The sequence below is a fragment of the Gobio gobio genome (genome assembly GCF_949357685.1).
Source record: "Gobio gobio genome assembly, chromosome: 19".
In the NCBI taxonomy this organism is placed as follows: Eukaryota; Metazoa; Chordata; class Actinopteri; order Cypriniformes; family Gobionidae; genus Gobio; species Gobio gobio.
In genome coordinates this window covers 42463723-42480831 of record NC_137112.1, presented here as the reverse complement: position 1 = coordinate 42480831, position 17109 = coordinate 42463723, and the positions used below count along the sequence as shown (strand labels likewise).

The following is a 17109-nucleotide window of genomic DNA, read 5'->3' as shown; positions in this document are numbered from 1 at the left end:
GGCCTATAATGCATTATTGTTGTTCCTGCACAGATGCCATTGCAGTACCTATTAACTTTATTTCAGTCACTAAGTGAGGGAGAATGTACAGTCCGGCAGTCGTTATCACAAAATACACTCCAACAGGTCAACAGAAATATGAAAAACAGGTTTCCAGGATGAGCGGTCAGTTATACAGTGTTTCCTTGGGCTACAGTATTTTTCAGAAAATATTTGACCGCTGAATATCGCGATTGACCAATCAGAATTCCAGAAAGCAGCGTAATAAAATAAAGTAAACATCTGGATCTGTATTTACCTGGGTCATATTTGAAATTCAAACAGAGCTTGAGGTTATGATGTATTATCATTTGATATTTTATAGGTAGAGCAATCATTAGTATTTAATCAGACAAAGAAAACAAAGTTCAGTTCTTTTTCATTAGTGCATAAACTGTCAGTTAAAATAAAGGCAGATATCATCTCAACAATGTCAACACTGTATGTGTTTGTATTACTTTGATATATGTTGAGTCTGTGCAGTCTGTACCCCTTATTGATGTTCTGTGGTCTCATCTGCCATTTATTGAAAATTTTTTTCAATGCTCCCACCAAATATATATATATATATATATATATATATATATATATATATATATATATATATATATATATATATATATATATATATATATATATATATATATATATATATAATACAAATTTAATTTAGATGATAACAATTAGATCTCAATTTTAATATATTTAATTATAAATTACATTTTACAATTTTATAAAAAATAAAAATGTATTTTATTTACGACAATTAATTATATTATTCGTCATGTTATTTGCTAAATATTTGATTAATATAATTTTACATTTCTTTTTCATGATGATATTTCATTAAACATTATTTTCTTTAAATACAAATGTTACAACAAATCATTTATTTACTATAAAATAATAATATGGCGATTTTCAGACTATCATAAGGCACTCATATTTCATATGACACATTTGGCAGACTCATAATCTCTTCAGTGTATCGTTTTAATGTATAATGTTTGAATCAGCAACAATATACAATGCATACAATAGAGCACAACAATACACATAACCAAATTTTTTTAATTTACCAAACGTAAGACGCGTTCTCTTGCTAACCCTGGAACATCTCTATTGTTGAGCCCTCAAAAGGTCACACTTAACAACTAGCTGTCCTTGAATAGTACAGACATTTTAGTGAACCAAGATGCTGCATTCCCTTTAGAGAGGTATGAACAATTCTTTGCAAGTGTGTACATAATTTAGTGTCTTTTCAGCATGTAGCACAGCTGTACTTTCTAAAGCGCTTCTCATTATCCACCCATACAGCAGAAGGACCTTCAATTCCATGCTTGTGCTGTCAAAAACTAGGCCATCTCAAAATGGCAAATTCTCATTTTCTCCAAACCATCCCCATGGCTCTCACGCTATTATTGTATCGCTATCTCCATGTCTGATGATAACCTACATCTAATGTCTAAATAAGATGAATAAAGGCTGATTTTATTGCACCTTAATCTGTTTCATATCTTGTCCGCAGGCACACCGCAAAGTGGAGCAATATGTCGGACAAAATGTCCAGTTTCCTCCACATCGGGGACATCTGCTCCCTGTATGCGGAGGGGTCCACCAATGGATTTATCAGCACTTTAGGGTAAGATAACAATCCTCATGTCGTCACCCTCTGTGTGGACATCAGCGTTTAAATAAGAGGAACTTGGTGGAAATACAGGAGCACAAGAGGAAGAAGAAAGTGATGGGACAACACTCAGAAACGAGAAGTAACAGAAATGTTGTGTGCTTGTTATTGTGCAGATGTGTTTGTGGTGCAGTTTCATTACGGCGGTTGCTAGGGCATTGCTATATGTTGCTAGGATGTTGGTCTAAGACAAAAGTCTCTATTCTGGTTCTTAAAAGTCAGATCACATTAGGGCTGGGCGATATGGCCTAAAAAAAAAAAATCGATTAAATCTTAAATCCTACTTAATATCAATCTGCAGATGACAAAGAAATTGTTCAAAACGAGTTTTAAATTTATTTTGTTTATGTAAAATATTTGCGGTTTGGTAGCACATACCTGGGGTCCAAAACTTCCAGCATGTGAATAAACCCCGACTATCCCACAGTATAAATGGGCACCATATCTTTTACAATATACAATATACATATCAATGGTTTATGAATTGATATGCAGATAAAATAAACTTTTATTAACAACAATAATGTGCCAAAAAAATATAGGGAAAATGTAAATATTCTGCTCTTATTAAATATAGGTTACCATTGTTCTTTTATAGTCTCACTGGCTGAAAGTTTCAGTGATTATTAAAGGAGCACCCTTTACTTGTTTTCTGGGTAAAAGTTTTTCATGAGACTTTGTGACTTCCTACTTTTGTCCAGATATTAGGGAGTGGAAATGTCTGATAAGTCAATAAGTGCTCCTATGCTGCCATCTACTGGTTATAGTGGCAATTTCATGTCTTTTAAAATAAAAGTGCTTGTTTGCCACAAAGTGGTCTACACATTAAAAAAACAACAACATTCGACTATTTCTTCCACAATACCCCTTTAAAATGTTAGTTTTACAAATCATCACATTAAAAATAACATTAAAAATTGGATAATATTTATAGCTTTTAAGTGCTAGAAAAAGTGTGAAGTACTTGAAAACCCTTGAAAAGTGCTTGAATTTCAATCTCAAAAGGTTGTACGAACCCTGAGATGAATAATGACAACAACATTAAATCCATGTGGTGTTACTACAGTAAATCATGGTGAATGTTGGTGATTTGTGACTGAAACCCAGGCCCGGTTCTACGGGGGTGCTAAGCACCCTCAAATGCAAGCAAAAGCACCCTCAGTTGATACTGTAATAATATTGGTTAAACAGATTTGGCAGATTTGCAAATTTGTGTCAGAGTTCTGGAGAGCGTCAAATGCATCTATTTACAATGAGTTTTTGCAGCGGCGAGTAATGTAGCCAATCACAGATATAGTTGTTGATTTCTCGAACGTGATCAGAATCTCACCGCTAAACGCTCCAAAAAGATTTTTTATTCAGTGCTGTGTTAATACAGGCTCCCGAAATCTCTCATTAACAAACAAAGTCAAGACACGATGTAAGTAAGAGATTTAATGTTAACGACTTCATTTTTATAACGGAACTTTGTGAGATCTTGGCTTAATATGGGCTCACTTTTGAGGCTATCATTCATTGAATAAAACTATTATTGCTAAGAGGACCGACGGCCAAATGCACGCAGCAAAGTTTCGGAAGTGACATCTAAATATAAATGCCACTCTGCACGAGACAGAAATATCCCCCTGAGACCCAGAATAGCGGTTTTGCCTCTGTAGAGGACATTATTTAACGAATTTCTCTGACAACATACACAGTTTTAAGTCTGGATATTCTTATGAAATACAAGACATTCTTATGAAAATATTATTTCACGTCTTTTTACATTTACATTTTGTCCCAAAACCCTTTAATATGCAAATTAGATACAGTGTATAGATGCATTGCCTAGAATGGGAATGGCATTTATGGCTATGTTTACACACATATTGCATAAAGTAAAATGGTATATCAATTTATTCTGTATCTTTCATAACATTGAGGATCATCTTTATACAAAGTTTGGATAAAAAAAACTTGAAGCATAAAAAATTGATTGGTGAATGAAAACAAAAATCCCATTGTTTGTCTGTTCATGTCTTTTAATTTTCTCAATAAAGGGGTTCTGGTGTCCTCTACAGAGCAGAGGATACAGCATATAACAGGAATAAAAAAAAAAAAAAAAAAAAAAAAAAAAAAAAAAAAAACTATGCTCCAAACAATATTGACCGGGAAAAAACAAATCTAAATCCACAAATCCTTTTTTTCTGGTTCTCAGGAAGATGATGATTAAAATACTAGTAACGCATTAAAGCAATGTTAAGGCAGACTAATAGATTAATAGAGAATTTGTAGCAAAATAGTTTTGAAATTCCAATTATTGGTAAATGACTGGTAAATAAATAATCATTGATTTCTCACTGTACACTGCTATGGTGGAGCCATTGCTTAGCCCTGAACTTCACTCATGTTGTCTCAATGTTTCTCCTGTTTTCCACATCAGCACTGTTTGATCTGATATCTGTGGTTTATTATAACTTTAAAGAGGTCATGACCTGGCTTTAAAAAAAAAAAAAAATACTGTTCTCTGAGGTCAACTTATGACATTTGCGTGGTTTTTACATTCAAAAACATCATAATGAATAAGTAATAGGCTATTTTCTACCCTACCTACTGGGGCGTGCCACTCTGAAGACTTGGAAGTAAACGCCCACGGCTAGGATTGGATAAGATTTGGATATTTAATGAGCTTCAGCTCCTCTCTGTACATGTGGGAATTGTTTTGAAAGTGTGTGGTGAAACGCCCACAGGGCTCGCAAAATGTCTTTATCAAACAAACACAATGATTCATCTCTCATCCACCCGCGATTGATTGGAATGTAATTTTTTTATTACTTGGACGGCCCGATCTGTGAATAATGCGCGCACAAGAAAGGAATGTTATTTCACTATTTAAGATAGTTTTGGTAGCCCGTCTGAAAAACAAGTCAGAGTCTGATCACGAATGAACCAATAACACCTCAAATAAAGGATTCTCCAGACTGTGACAGCGTGCTACGGTATGTTAATTTAGATACGTATACATAATCAATACGATCTGGAACAATGCAATACTATCACATATAAAAAACATGTTTTACTCTCATAAGTGTGTTGCACCATTCCTGTCGGATCCAATATAGAAGGCACATCATTGTGTTTTAAACTCAATATGTCTGTACAAATCCAGTCTCGACCTGTATCTTGTTTACAAACGATTCTGCGGTGAAATGAAGCGAACAAACGCGCAATGTCTTACGCACGTGAGCTGGAACCAGCATGTTTATTGCTCGGTAGCGCGATCCTTTTAGCTCCACTAGTCGGTGGGCGGTGCTACAGAATCAGGCGTACATATTTATCTGTTGAGGGAGCGTTGCTGCATTCTATGACGTCAGTGGTCGACATATTCTGAGATCGAGTGTTTTCTGGGCCTGGTGTCAATAAAAGCTTTTCTTTGACTAACAAGGAAGTTTTCAGCTCTGAAACGTACAGGATATTCTTATATCACGATGAACTTTTATATATCAAAGGCTCAAGGGAAAGTTGATTTCTCAATTCATCACCCCTTTAAACACTTTCTCGTTGGATCTCCCAGCGCTGTGTAGTAACGGTGTCACGTGATCGAGATCGGCTCGGTGTGAACTTGCGCTGCACTGTCCGCACATTCTACATGTTGAAAAGACTAAAGGTGTGTCCCAATTCGCATACTTATGCACTATTCTATAACGTTTTTAAGTATAAATAGTGTAAGTAGTGTGTTCACACTGAAAATTCCAAAAAGAAAAAGGGCACTTTAAATACCCGGATGATGCACAAAATTAACAGAAAAAACAAAGTGTGGAATGTTGGACACTTCATGCACTCAACTGTCGGAGCTTTAATTACGTAGTGGAGGGCGTGGAATGACAATCCAACGTGGAATCCGATGTTAAATGATAAAATAACCATGTAAAGCTCATACACTACACGTTTGAGTACATAATGCATAGGTATACTGTATAGTGCATCATTTGTGACACAACTTAAGATGGCCGATGCTCAAAAATGACCCGACGTCGGCTTGGTGTGTATGCGAATGCGCGCACGGATCATGCATTTTCTTTCTCAACATACATACACTTAAGACATAACCAACTATGTTTACTAGGATACTCGCAGAGACGGGTGTTTTTTGACATACTTTTGAGTGAATTTGTCCATTCAAACACAGGAAGGCTAGCCTGGCTCCGCTCTCCTACGTACATCTGCTTAGGGCTATGGCTGAAAACTGCATCACGATATAAGTGTTTCATATCGGTCGATATCGATAATTATTGATATTTTTATGACCTATTTAAAATGGGGACCAGGAGAAAAATGTTTTACATTTAAACATTTTAATTTTAAACTTAACCTTCCTCTGATTAAAATCCCCTCAGTTATAAAGGCAGAAAATGTCAACACAACCATGGAAAACACTCAAATAAAATCACAATGAACACTTGACAGTTATCTCTTAACATTAAGGCGCAGTGCCTGTTATTTCTTTGTAACTGTTACCGTTTAGATGCTTTGTCATAAGGCACTGATGCAGAGTACCTCTGTAGTTTCAAAGGCTGAATCCGAAATCCCTCCATATACCCTTAAATAGGGCACTATTTGAGGGGACAGCCATTTATAGTGGTGTCCAAAACGATAGTGGACATTATTGAGTGCACTCATTCTATCCCACTTTGCACCGCAATAACGAGTGTACAGCCGGTGTACACACAGCGGCTGTCCGAATTTGCTCACTTGTTTTCATTCACTCCTTCAAGTGAACTGTATTAGTAGATTAAAGCAGGGAAAAGTGTTTGAGGGTTTAGGGGGCGATATCGGATTCAGCCAAAGTCAAGAATAGCACAACGGCGAGCGCGTCGAGTATAAACACCTCCCCTAACGAACGAGACGTGCGCGCGCTGCGGAGCCAGACAAAAGTATAAACAAGACAGTCTTGCATAATTTGCAGACGACATTGGTCTGACTACGGTCAGACTTATAAAATCCAAAAAACTGCCATACTGGCGAGCTGACTTGTTTTCCTGTTTTATCAACAATTTCCTCGCTCGCGGCACTCATTTTCCACTTATCACTCCACGCAGGTTCTGTTTACTGAAGAATGAATCCAACAGGAGACAATGATATGGCGCAACCAAAACGATACAGTTACCTGATTGGCTTTTAGTCTGTCACTCCCTACGTTGCTTGGTTACCAGAGAGCGAGTGGCTTTGTTCTAGGGATGAAACGATTACCGGTTTCACGATAAACCACGATAAAATTTAGTGACGGTTAGTAATATCGTATAAAATTTTATTATCATTAAAACCGCGTGTGATTATCACGGTTTTGAAAACTCGCTGTAAATCTTGTCCAGTCAGCGTCAGTCTGGCGCACCGCTGTTTTCTGAATGAGGAGAAATGGCAGAAAGCAGTGACAGCACTCGGGGAAATGTTCAGCCTTCTAAAAGGACCAAATCAGAGGCGTGGTCATATTTTGGCTTTTACAAAAGTCCTGAGGGAAACTTAATCTAAGATGGTCACCCTGTCTGCAAACATGCCAGAAGAAAGTTGCTGTAATAGGGAAAACACTTCAAAACTACGAACGCAAGGCAAGTGGACTTTGACCTCAATACCAAACCTACGTCTGGGAAATAATAACGTGAAGCGAACGAACAAATTCAGACAAGACTAGGGTGACATTTAAGGGATAAAAATCAGGGTTTGACATTGACAACCGCCATTTGCGGGTGTAACGTTATTTCGGCTGCACACTAGCCACTCTGGCTGTTGAACTTATAATAGTCTTCTCAAAAGCCATCTGTTATAATCGCGTTGCGCATTATAAGCACTTACACGTGCTTCTATTGAGTTTATGAATGCAATATCTCATAATCAGAGGCGTTCAGATTAGCGGAGTTTTGTTCAGAGCGCGCGCCGCTCTCACACGCTGAAATCTGCACTCAAAGCAGAGATAAACGTGCGATGTATGCAGGAGATTCACTCATCACACAGTGGATGACTGTTTTTGTTCTATTTCAGCAGCGAAAATGGTTTAAAAAAACACAGCAGAACCACAGCGCATCTGATATGACTGGCATAACGCAGGCGAATTTAGGGACCGTCTCTAAAGTTACATACAACATTGGTAACGTTATACACGTTTCAAACTTCAATAGCATTTGAAGAGAATGACAGTCATAAAAAGACTGTAAAGTGTTCATCTAGGTGTCAGGTATGATGCACACATTTTGATATTTAATAAAATAAACTGTCAAATCATATGGAAATATGGATATGCATTATTTCACTAGGATACTGTTTGGGCTCTAACACAAAATATGCTAGATTTAAATGTGTCTGATAGAACACTGATGAGAATATTGCTTGGGAATATATTTACAGTGATAATATTAGAGATTATATTTACAACAAATTATTATTATTTATGTGTTATGCGTTGCTATTGATGACGGCCATTAAGGAAGGAAATCCCACAGAATCTAGCTTAAAAAAGTGCTTAGAGCTGCTTTAGTTATTTGTTGTTTGTTGAATTTCAAATATAAAACTTGTTGAAATGTTTTAAGTGTGTGCATCTGTTCTTTTTGAACACTTTCATTTCGTTTGAACAAAACCGTGATAATATTGATAACCGTGATAATTTGGGTCACTATAATCGTGATGTTAAATTTCCATACCGTTTCATCCCTACGTTCATGCAATCAAACTTGCTTCGCAACCTCTGGTTTCTTCCGACTAAGAAATTTTTTTTTAAATAATTTTTTATTGATATTGATTACGTGTCTATCACGATACATATCGTTATCGTTTTGTCGCCCAGCACTACTTCCGCTCAATTTTCATTTTCCTTCAGTACTCCGTCTGGGATTGCGATATATTCTCTGGTTTTCTCCGGTCAAATTTTAACCGGTCCAATCAGCGAACAGAGGGAGGGGCTGAGAACGATGGCGTTGATGTCGTGCGCTAGTTTGAGACAAGCAGCAACCTCTCTCAGTTTCTCTTGAAGCCAATACGGAAGTGACTTGAAATGCAATTCATCGACTGGCCGCTAGAGACAGGCTCCAGATGAGGCCAACTCACAATCGCACTGATTCTTGAAATGTTAGTTTACTCTTTATGGTCAATTGCATTTTAATATAGTATCTAATTTCCCCTTTGTTTACGCCCCTATCAGAAAGTGCCTGTGGCCCATTTTGGATGGCAACCCACCAGTTACATAAAGTAGATTATTAAAATGATATTAATACAGGACAAAACGTTGCTAAAATGCCAGTAGTTGCAGCCTCCTCCGTTCTCTTTTCTGTATTCTGATCCAGTGTTTCTCGCTGAAATGAAGCCAAGTCTCAACGCTGCCCTTTTCTTGTCCTTCCCCTTGGAAATGAGATTGTGCCGTCTTTACTTAATCACACCCTGCCACCTCCTGGCAATCAGCCCCCTTTGCCAGTCTGCGTGATGTGATCACACACATCGCCACCCCACGTCACCCATCCATGGCAACAAAAGGCAGCGTGCGGCTTTGAAGAACAGAACGTTGACACATCTCGTTTGTCAGTCGTGCCGTTGTTGTGCCTTGTAATCACTTTCTCTGCCTTTCTACCATGCGCACATCCTCATGAGCCACAGCTATTTTTAGCCACACTGGCGTATATAGTGGTGTAGTGTTTGTCTCAGTGCCACCGAGCGACCTTAGCAGGGATGGGATAATGAGCCACCTGGCCTGCAGCTGGGCACAGGGAACCAGAAAGGACACAACGTCGTGTGATGAGAACTGGCAGTCCTGGTGTACGCGTGCGGCTGCGTCACTCAGGTACAACCGGACAGAAGCCACCTGTCCATTAGTCCCTGGAGAGTGTGAAATTCACTTGCCAGGTCGCATTTATAGTGAATGGATGAAAGCTGGATGCAAATTTCATACGGACTTTTTGCTGGTTCATTTGAATAACTTTGACAATACCCAGTGTTTTGAAGTCTCTGAAGACTTTTAGACTTCTTGTACAGAAGCTATTACACTTAGCCTGATTTCATCATACTCAATTCTAGTCAGAATTTGAGTCTGATACTGCTCCGTTGGGCTGTGATTTATGGGGCGTTTCAACCGAACCAGGAAAGACCTCAATTGGATAGACCTACAACCAATCAGAGCAACGGAGCGACGCATAACATTAGTTGTCAAATGTCAACAGAACTTAACTGCACTGTGTTGCCAAGTCCGCGGGTTGAAGCGACCCCAATTATGTGAAATACAGACCCAGAAATGCGAATTTTAGCAGGCAGCCCTGCCAAAATAACACATATTTTACCCCCCAAATGCCTTTTTCCCCGGAGAACCCCCCCAGGGAAGCTATTGGGCTTGTTTTTGGCTAGTTTTGAGGAACGTTAGCAATTGGGCGGGTTTTGTTGTAAAGAAAGTAAGTAAGTTAGAAGAAAAAGATGAGTGTAAACGATCTTTGCCGGTGTTGTAAAAAAAGAATTTAAGGATACACAGAGTACTTACCAACACGATCATCATTTCTGAGAGAAATAGTGAAGGTGAATGCATATACGAACAAGTTCTCCATTTAGGATTAGAACAAATTCAACCCAAGCGCCTTTGATGACGTGGATGATTACGTTACTGTTTATCATCTGTCCATCATCGTCTAAAGTCCGCCCTAACAATTTAATTGGTCCGAACAGTTTCTGTTTGGGCATAACTACTTCTCTACCGATCAAGTCCAGACCGAACTGCCCGAGTTAAAATGTTGTGGGCGGGGCTAAGTTCGGCTGGCATCCAGGCTATATTACACTACTATCATACACAATTATTGTGTTGTAAAACCTTAGTGGGCTGCCTACCTAGACAGCATAGACAGTGTTATAGGACAATTGTACCTAAAATGTCTCACAATTAGTATAAACGTGATAATCAACAATATTTTGTAGTTTTAAAGGGTTAGTTCACCCAAAAATGAAAATTCTGTCATTAATTACTTACCCTCATGTCGTTCGACACCCGTAAGACCTCTGTTCATCTTCGGAACACAAATGAAGATATTTTTGTTGAAATCCGATGGCTCAGAAAGACCTCCTTTGGCAGCAGTGACATTTCATCTCTCAAGACCCATAAAGACGTCGTTACAAAGTCCATCTCACTACAGTGGCTCTACAATAATTTTATGAAGCAACGAGAATAGTTTTTGTCTGCAAAAAAAATCTAAATAACGACTTTATTCAACTTTATTCTGGGCCTCTGACGTGAACTCATGAAGCACCACGACGCATGCGCGAGAATATGACTTTCATTTCGCCGCTTTGATAAGGCACTTTTACGTGCACTTGTTCGTTTCTCACGGTTCGGGCATCCAAAAAATGCACCATTTTGAGCACTACGCCAAGACCTAAAGCACGATCAATGTAGAATTCAACAGCTTAGATACGGCGCGTCTTCCTCTGCTTGTAAACAAAGCTACTCGCTTCCAGGTCATGTGTCAGAACGCCGGCTCTATTCTCGCGCATGCGTTGTGGTGCTTCGTGAGTTCATGTCAAAGGCCCAGGCGGAAGACAGAAACTTGTTGAATAAAGTCGTTATTTAGATTTTCTTTTTGCGCACAAAAACTATTCTCGTCGCTTCATAAAGTTATTGTAGAACCACTGTAGCAAGATTGACTTTGTAACGACGTCTTTAGTACCTTTAATGGGTCTTGTGAGTGCAAAATACATTGCTGCCAGTGGAGGCCTTTCTGAGCCATCGGATTTCAACAAAAATATCTTCATTTGTGTTCCGAAGATGAACGAAGGTCTTACGGGTGTTGAACGACATGAGGGTAAGTAATTAATGACAGAATTTAAATTTTTGGGTGAACTAACCCTTTAATCTTTTGTGACATTTGAATGCATATATAATGGCAGAAATTGCTGCAATGGCAATACGTACATAGATTCAATCTATGTTCATAAACTACAGTTCAATTTATATTGTGTGTATATAATATATAATTCAGTTATTTTCCAATAGTGCATACACTGTTAAAGCTACACTGTGTAACTTTTTTAGTTTATTCTTAGCTAAAAACACTTAGTTCTTTCAAAAATATATGTGCTCCTTAATGTATATTTACTTCTTTCAAGTAATAAAGTATTCTCGTAAGTTTATAATATGCCATTGAAAATACATACGTGAGGGGTTCGAATGCGGGTCGCCATGTTGCCCCTCCATCTTGAAAGTACATTAGCCAAAGAGGGACATACCTTTTCGCGTTTTAACACTCGATGGCACCGTGTTGAATGTGAACGAGGTCGAACTGGAAGCCATATTAATCTTGGACTAAATCGGCCACCGTAGGAGTTAAAACGAAATCGGAATTGAGAGGAACAGAAACTAATATTCACTGGATGGTCATATACCTTGTCACGCTAGATGGGGGAAAATATCACACAGTGTAGCTTTAAGGCCGATATAATCTCAACAATGTACATATATAATCTCACCAATGTCAACACTGTATTTGTTTGTACGATGTTTGCTCACACACACACACACACACACACACACACATGTTTGTTTTTGTGAAATGTGAGGACATTCCATAGGCGTAATGGTTTTTATACCGTACAAACCGTATTTTCTATCCCCTTACACTGCCCCTGCCCCTAAACCTAGCCCTCACTGGAGACTGTGCAGTTCACTTTCTGTGAAAAAAAACTTGTTCTGTATGATTTATAAGCATTTTGAAAAGTGAGGACATGGGGAACGTCCTCATATTTCACCCTCTTTTTGTAATACCTGTGTCATACCCATGTCATTATACACATTTGTGTCCTGATATTTCACAAAAACATGCCCACACACACACACACACACACACACACACACACACACACACACACACACACACACACACACACACACACACACACATGTTGGGTTTTCATGTTTTATGGGGACTTTCCATAGTCAAGTCAAGTCAAGTCAACTTTATTTATATAGCGCTTTTAACAATGTAGATTGTTTCAAAGCAGCTTTACAGTGTTTAACAGAAAAATAATGCAGCATAATTTTCTTCAGCCGTCTAGCCATTCTGGAAAAAACGCTGATGTCATCAGTTCATTTCAATTATCATACAGTGACAGTGTGGGCTTTAGATCAATAATTCAATCAGTAATTTAGTTTAAATGGTTAATTTAGTTTATTATTTAGATTTATTTCGATGTTTAGTTGAAAAATTTAGTGTCCCCAACTGAGCACGCCAAGCCAGAGGCAACAGTGGCAAGGAAACCAAAACCCCATCAGGTGACCTAATGGAGAAAAATAAACCTTGGGAGAAACCAGGCTCAGTCGGGTGCCAGTTCTCCTCTGGCCAATTAACAAACAGCGTATGATTATTATTATTATTATTCTGGCAGCTTTACAGCTCAGAGGTCATAATAGATCAGAATATTAGAGGGACCGGGGGCAACATGCTGGAGAGGGGTTTATTGAGGATGATGTTGATTAAATAATTATTAAAGTGCAATATTCGAATGATCGGAGGCAACACGCTGGAGACGGGTTTATTGAAGATGACATATCGATTTAAGTATTATTTAATTGTAATATTCGAACAATCTGAGTCAATACGCCGGAGACGGGTTTATTGAGATGCCGTGTCGATGAGGCAGTTGCAGGGGGAGTCTAATGGCGTAATGGTTCCATAGGCGTAATGGTTTTTATACCGTACATACCGTATATTCTATCCCCCTACACTGCCCCTGCCCCTAAACCTACCCATCACAGGAGACATTCTGCATTTTTACATTTTCAAAAAACATCACTTAGTCTGATTTATAAGATGTTTTCCTCATGGGGACCTAAAAATGTCCCCACAAGGATGAGGATTTCGGATATTGCCATCTTTGTGGGGACACAAAGTTTTGTCCCCATAACGTAGGGATTACCAGTCCACACACACACACACACACACACACACACACACACACACACACACACACACACACACACACACACACACACACACACACACACACACACACACACACACACACACACACACACACACACACACACACACACACACACACACACACACACACACACACACATATATCACCGATCAGGCATAACATTATGATAAACATTATGACATATGACATTATGAAAAACACTGATTATCTCTTCATCATTGCACCTGTTAGTGGGATATATTAGGCAGCAAGTGAGCATTTTGTCCTCAAAGTTGATGTGTTAGAAGCAGGAAAAATGGGCAAGCGTAAGGATTTGAGCGGGTTTGACAAGGGCCAAATTGTGATGCTTAGACCAGGGGTTTTCAAACTGGGGTCCTCCATAAAGTTCCCAGAAAAATTCAGAGAATAAAAAGACAAAACAAAAATGGATAAAGTCTACTGAATATTCTAACTGTTTCATTTCTGTTTCATGTTTCTCTCCTTTCTTGCGTTATACATTGCAGAATTGTATATGTTTGCTTTGTATCTTAAGTGAGTTTTTATCACCATAGTCCCCTTTATCTTGCTCACTGGGGTTGTAAGGCAGTTTTCTTAATGCAGTACGTAAGCTGCTTGCATACATTTATTGTGAAAGTTGCTTATACAAATGATTTTTAATTCAAAATGTTTTTCTTCAGGTTTATACATCCAACATCAATAACCAATTTAAGTTGGGAAACAATATGTTGTACTTAGAATGTCACACTTGCTATTTATCTGACAGCTTAAGTGTTTTTTCGTACATAAAAATAGATGGATTTTAGGAAGGGGGTCCATCATAAAGGTTCATCATATTTGGGGGTCCTTGGCATCATAAAGTTTGAAAACCCCTGGCCTAGACGACTGGGTCAGAGCATCTGCAAAATGCAGACTTCCCAGTCTGCAGTGGTCAGTATCTATCAAAAGTGCTCCAAGGAAGGAACAGTGGTGAACCGGCGACAGGGTCATGGGCGGCCAAGGTTGTCACATGTGGTAGCTCAAATTGCTCAAGAAGTTAATGCTGGTTCTGATAGAAAGGTGTCAGAATACACAGTGCATCGCAGTTTGTTGCTTATGGGGTTATGTACAATAAATCTCGATTAATCCATTTGACAACACACACACACGCATACAGAATTTTGATTTGTACATGCCTTTCAGGCCTTTCAGATGTTTAATGTGCATTTGATACCCAGAAATACTGTGCAAGTTTGGTTTGTTTATTCTGACGTGTGTATGATTCCCAAAAATTGTTGTTCAGGCTTGCAGCACAGTAGGTTTTGAAATGCAGCCAATAATTTATAAGGCCATGACCAGACCCTTACTTACAGTTACTGTCAGAGAGTTTTACTGGATTTTCACTTTAAAATATTGAGATGGATGTTACCAGAGACAGTCTATGTTACTACAGATAATGATTATTGATACATTAAGGATAGTCTTGTTTGGTATTTTGCACATGCCGATTCATCATCTTAAATATGTGCCCCAAAAAGTACTGGTTCCTTTGTTCATGTGTTCCCTCCTCCGCCCAAACCCAAACAGGAATTGTGTCTTGTATTCTGATCACACCATATCCGTATTTTCTGTCATTCTGTCTAATTCAAGTTGACAACCATAATATTTCAGTTCTGTTCATATAGGCTGAGCTGACTCACTTTGGTTATAATTCAGTTGCTACTGTGTTTCATAACCGAACAGAAATGTGTTTTGATGCTGTGTGAATGTAGCCAGTAAGAGTTAGATCTCCAGTGACTCATTCTGGCTAATAGAGATATAGAGAAAGTATAATGAGAGGCAAATTTTAGTGTCATTACATTATCACTGAATGATTTGATCTGTATAAATTGACATTTGATTTGAACAAATGGAAAAGATAACGCTGTGGCTCATACGTTCAAGTAGATAAACCTTTCAGGAAACACAAAGACCTCTTGATTTGCTCATCGTTTCTCTTTCAGACTCTTTTTGTATGCCAATACTCTAATACTTCGCATGTAAGAGAAATTCAACAACCCTACACATAATTTCCTTGACAAAGTGATTTACCTTGAGCAATGGGCTGTGCGACTAGATAATATATAAACTGATATGTTTATAGTTATTTTGACAACTTTTATGGGTATGCTAGCCTATAGATGACCTCTATGTAGCTGTAAAATAGCTGTGTGAAAATAGAGATACTCAATATTTTGCCTCCAGAGAAGTCTGGAGAAGTTCTGACTCATGTCTCTCATCTCTGCAGTCTGGTGGACGACCGCTGTGTGGTGCAACCCGAATCTGGAGACCTAAACAACCCTCCTAAGAAGTTTCGAGGTAAGGCCACATTTATGTGTTTGTAACTGCGGACTCTGGGGTGTTTTACAGAAGTATTTTAGATATCTCTGTGAAAGATGTTTTTTATGCTTATTTAAAGGGATAGTTCACCCAAAAATGAAAATTATCCCCTGACTTTACTCACCCTCAAGTCATCCTAGGTGTATATGACTTTCTTCATTCAGACAGATACAATCAGAGTTATATTAAAAAAAGGTTCTTGCACAAGGAGTATTGAAACTGTTTCAGATATTTTCAGTATAGAAATTTCAGTATTTTTGACAACACTACACTAGTGGCTTTAAAACAACTTTTATTATTTTTCCCAAATTATAATTAAAGGGGCAGATTATTGATTTAAAGGTCCCATGGCATGACATTTTCATTTTATTAGGTTTTTAACATTAATATGATTTCCCCTAGCTTGAATGTGGTCCCCAAGTGGCTAGAAATTTTGATCGGTGTAAACAGAGTTCTGCCTTTGAGAAAATGACAGCCCAGACGAGCTGATCTTGAATTGTCCTGTTATGACGTCATAACAGGAACGGTTACCTCCCTTTCCTCCGCCCAGAGAATTTGGCACGCCCATGCAAGTCTTTTTTCAGTTCCATCTGATCTGTGATTTCTGATGTGTAGCTAATGATTCAAGTTCACACAGAACTTTATTATTCGTGCTGCGGCTTCTCTCTCTCTCGACAGAACAGTGTTTTCGTGTTTTCTATCTTGTGAGTCAATGTTTTTTTACGTCGTCGCCACGTCTATCTGTTCTAAAATGTGCATACAGTCGTGAGTTTCTGCTCAACATCGGCAGAGCCACATCTTTAGAGATAAACCTCACGCACGCCGAGGCTCGGGCTGCACTGACCGGTCGGCCTTCAACATCACCGACCCCCAGTACTGCATCTGGCCCACAGCGGAGGCGCCTTACGCGGCACGAGATTAAGCAGAAGGGGGGTAAGCGTGAGCGTATCCGGGCTAGCCAGCCTAGCCCCACAATAAACTGGATTACATTCGATTACTGCGCTGTTGTGTCTTTGTTTGCGCTGTGTACTCAATGCGCGTCACTGACGCTTTTCATATGATAGGAAAATATCTAAAAATAATGCTATAATCAA

The 17109-nt window shown here is 38.6% G+C and overlaps 1 protein-coding gene across 1 annotated transcript in view; it reads left to right on the top strand.

Moving 5' to 3' along the window:
* Positions 1-17109, top strand: part of itpr1b (inositol 1,4,5-trisphosphate receptor, type 1b) — a 226924-nt gene that overhangs the window by 1015 nt on the left and 208800 nt on the right. The window contains exons 2-3 of the mRNA XM_079844798.1: positions 1568-1681; positions 15924-15994. Of these exons, the coding sequence (XP_079700924.1) occupies positions 1590-1681; positions 15924-15994 (163 nt within the window). The 5' untranslated portion in view covers positions 1568-1589. The remainder of the gene's footprint in view (positions 1-1567; positions 1682-15923; positions 15995-17109) is intronic.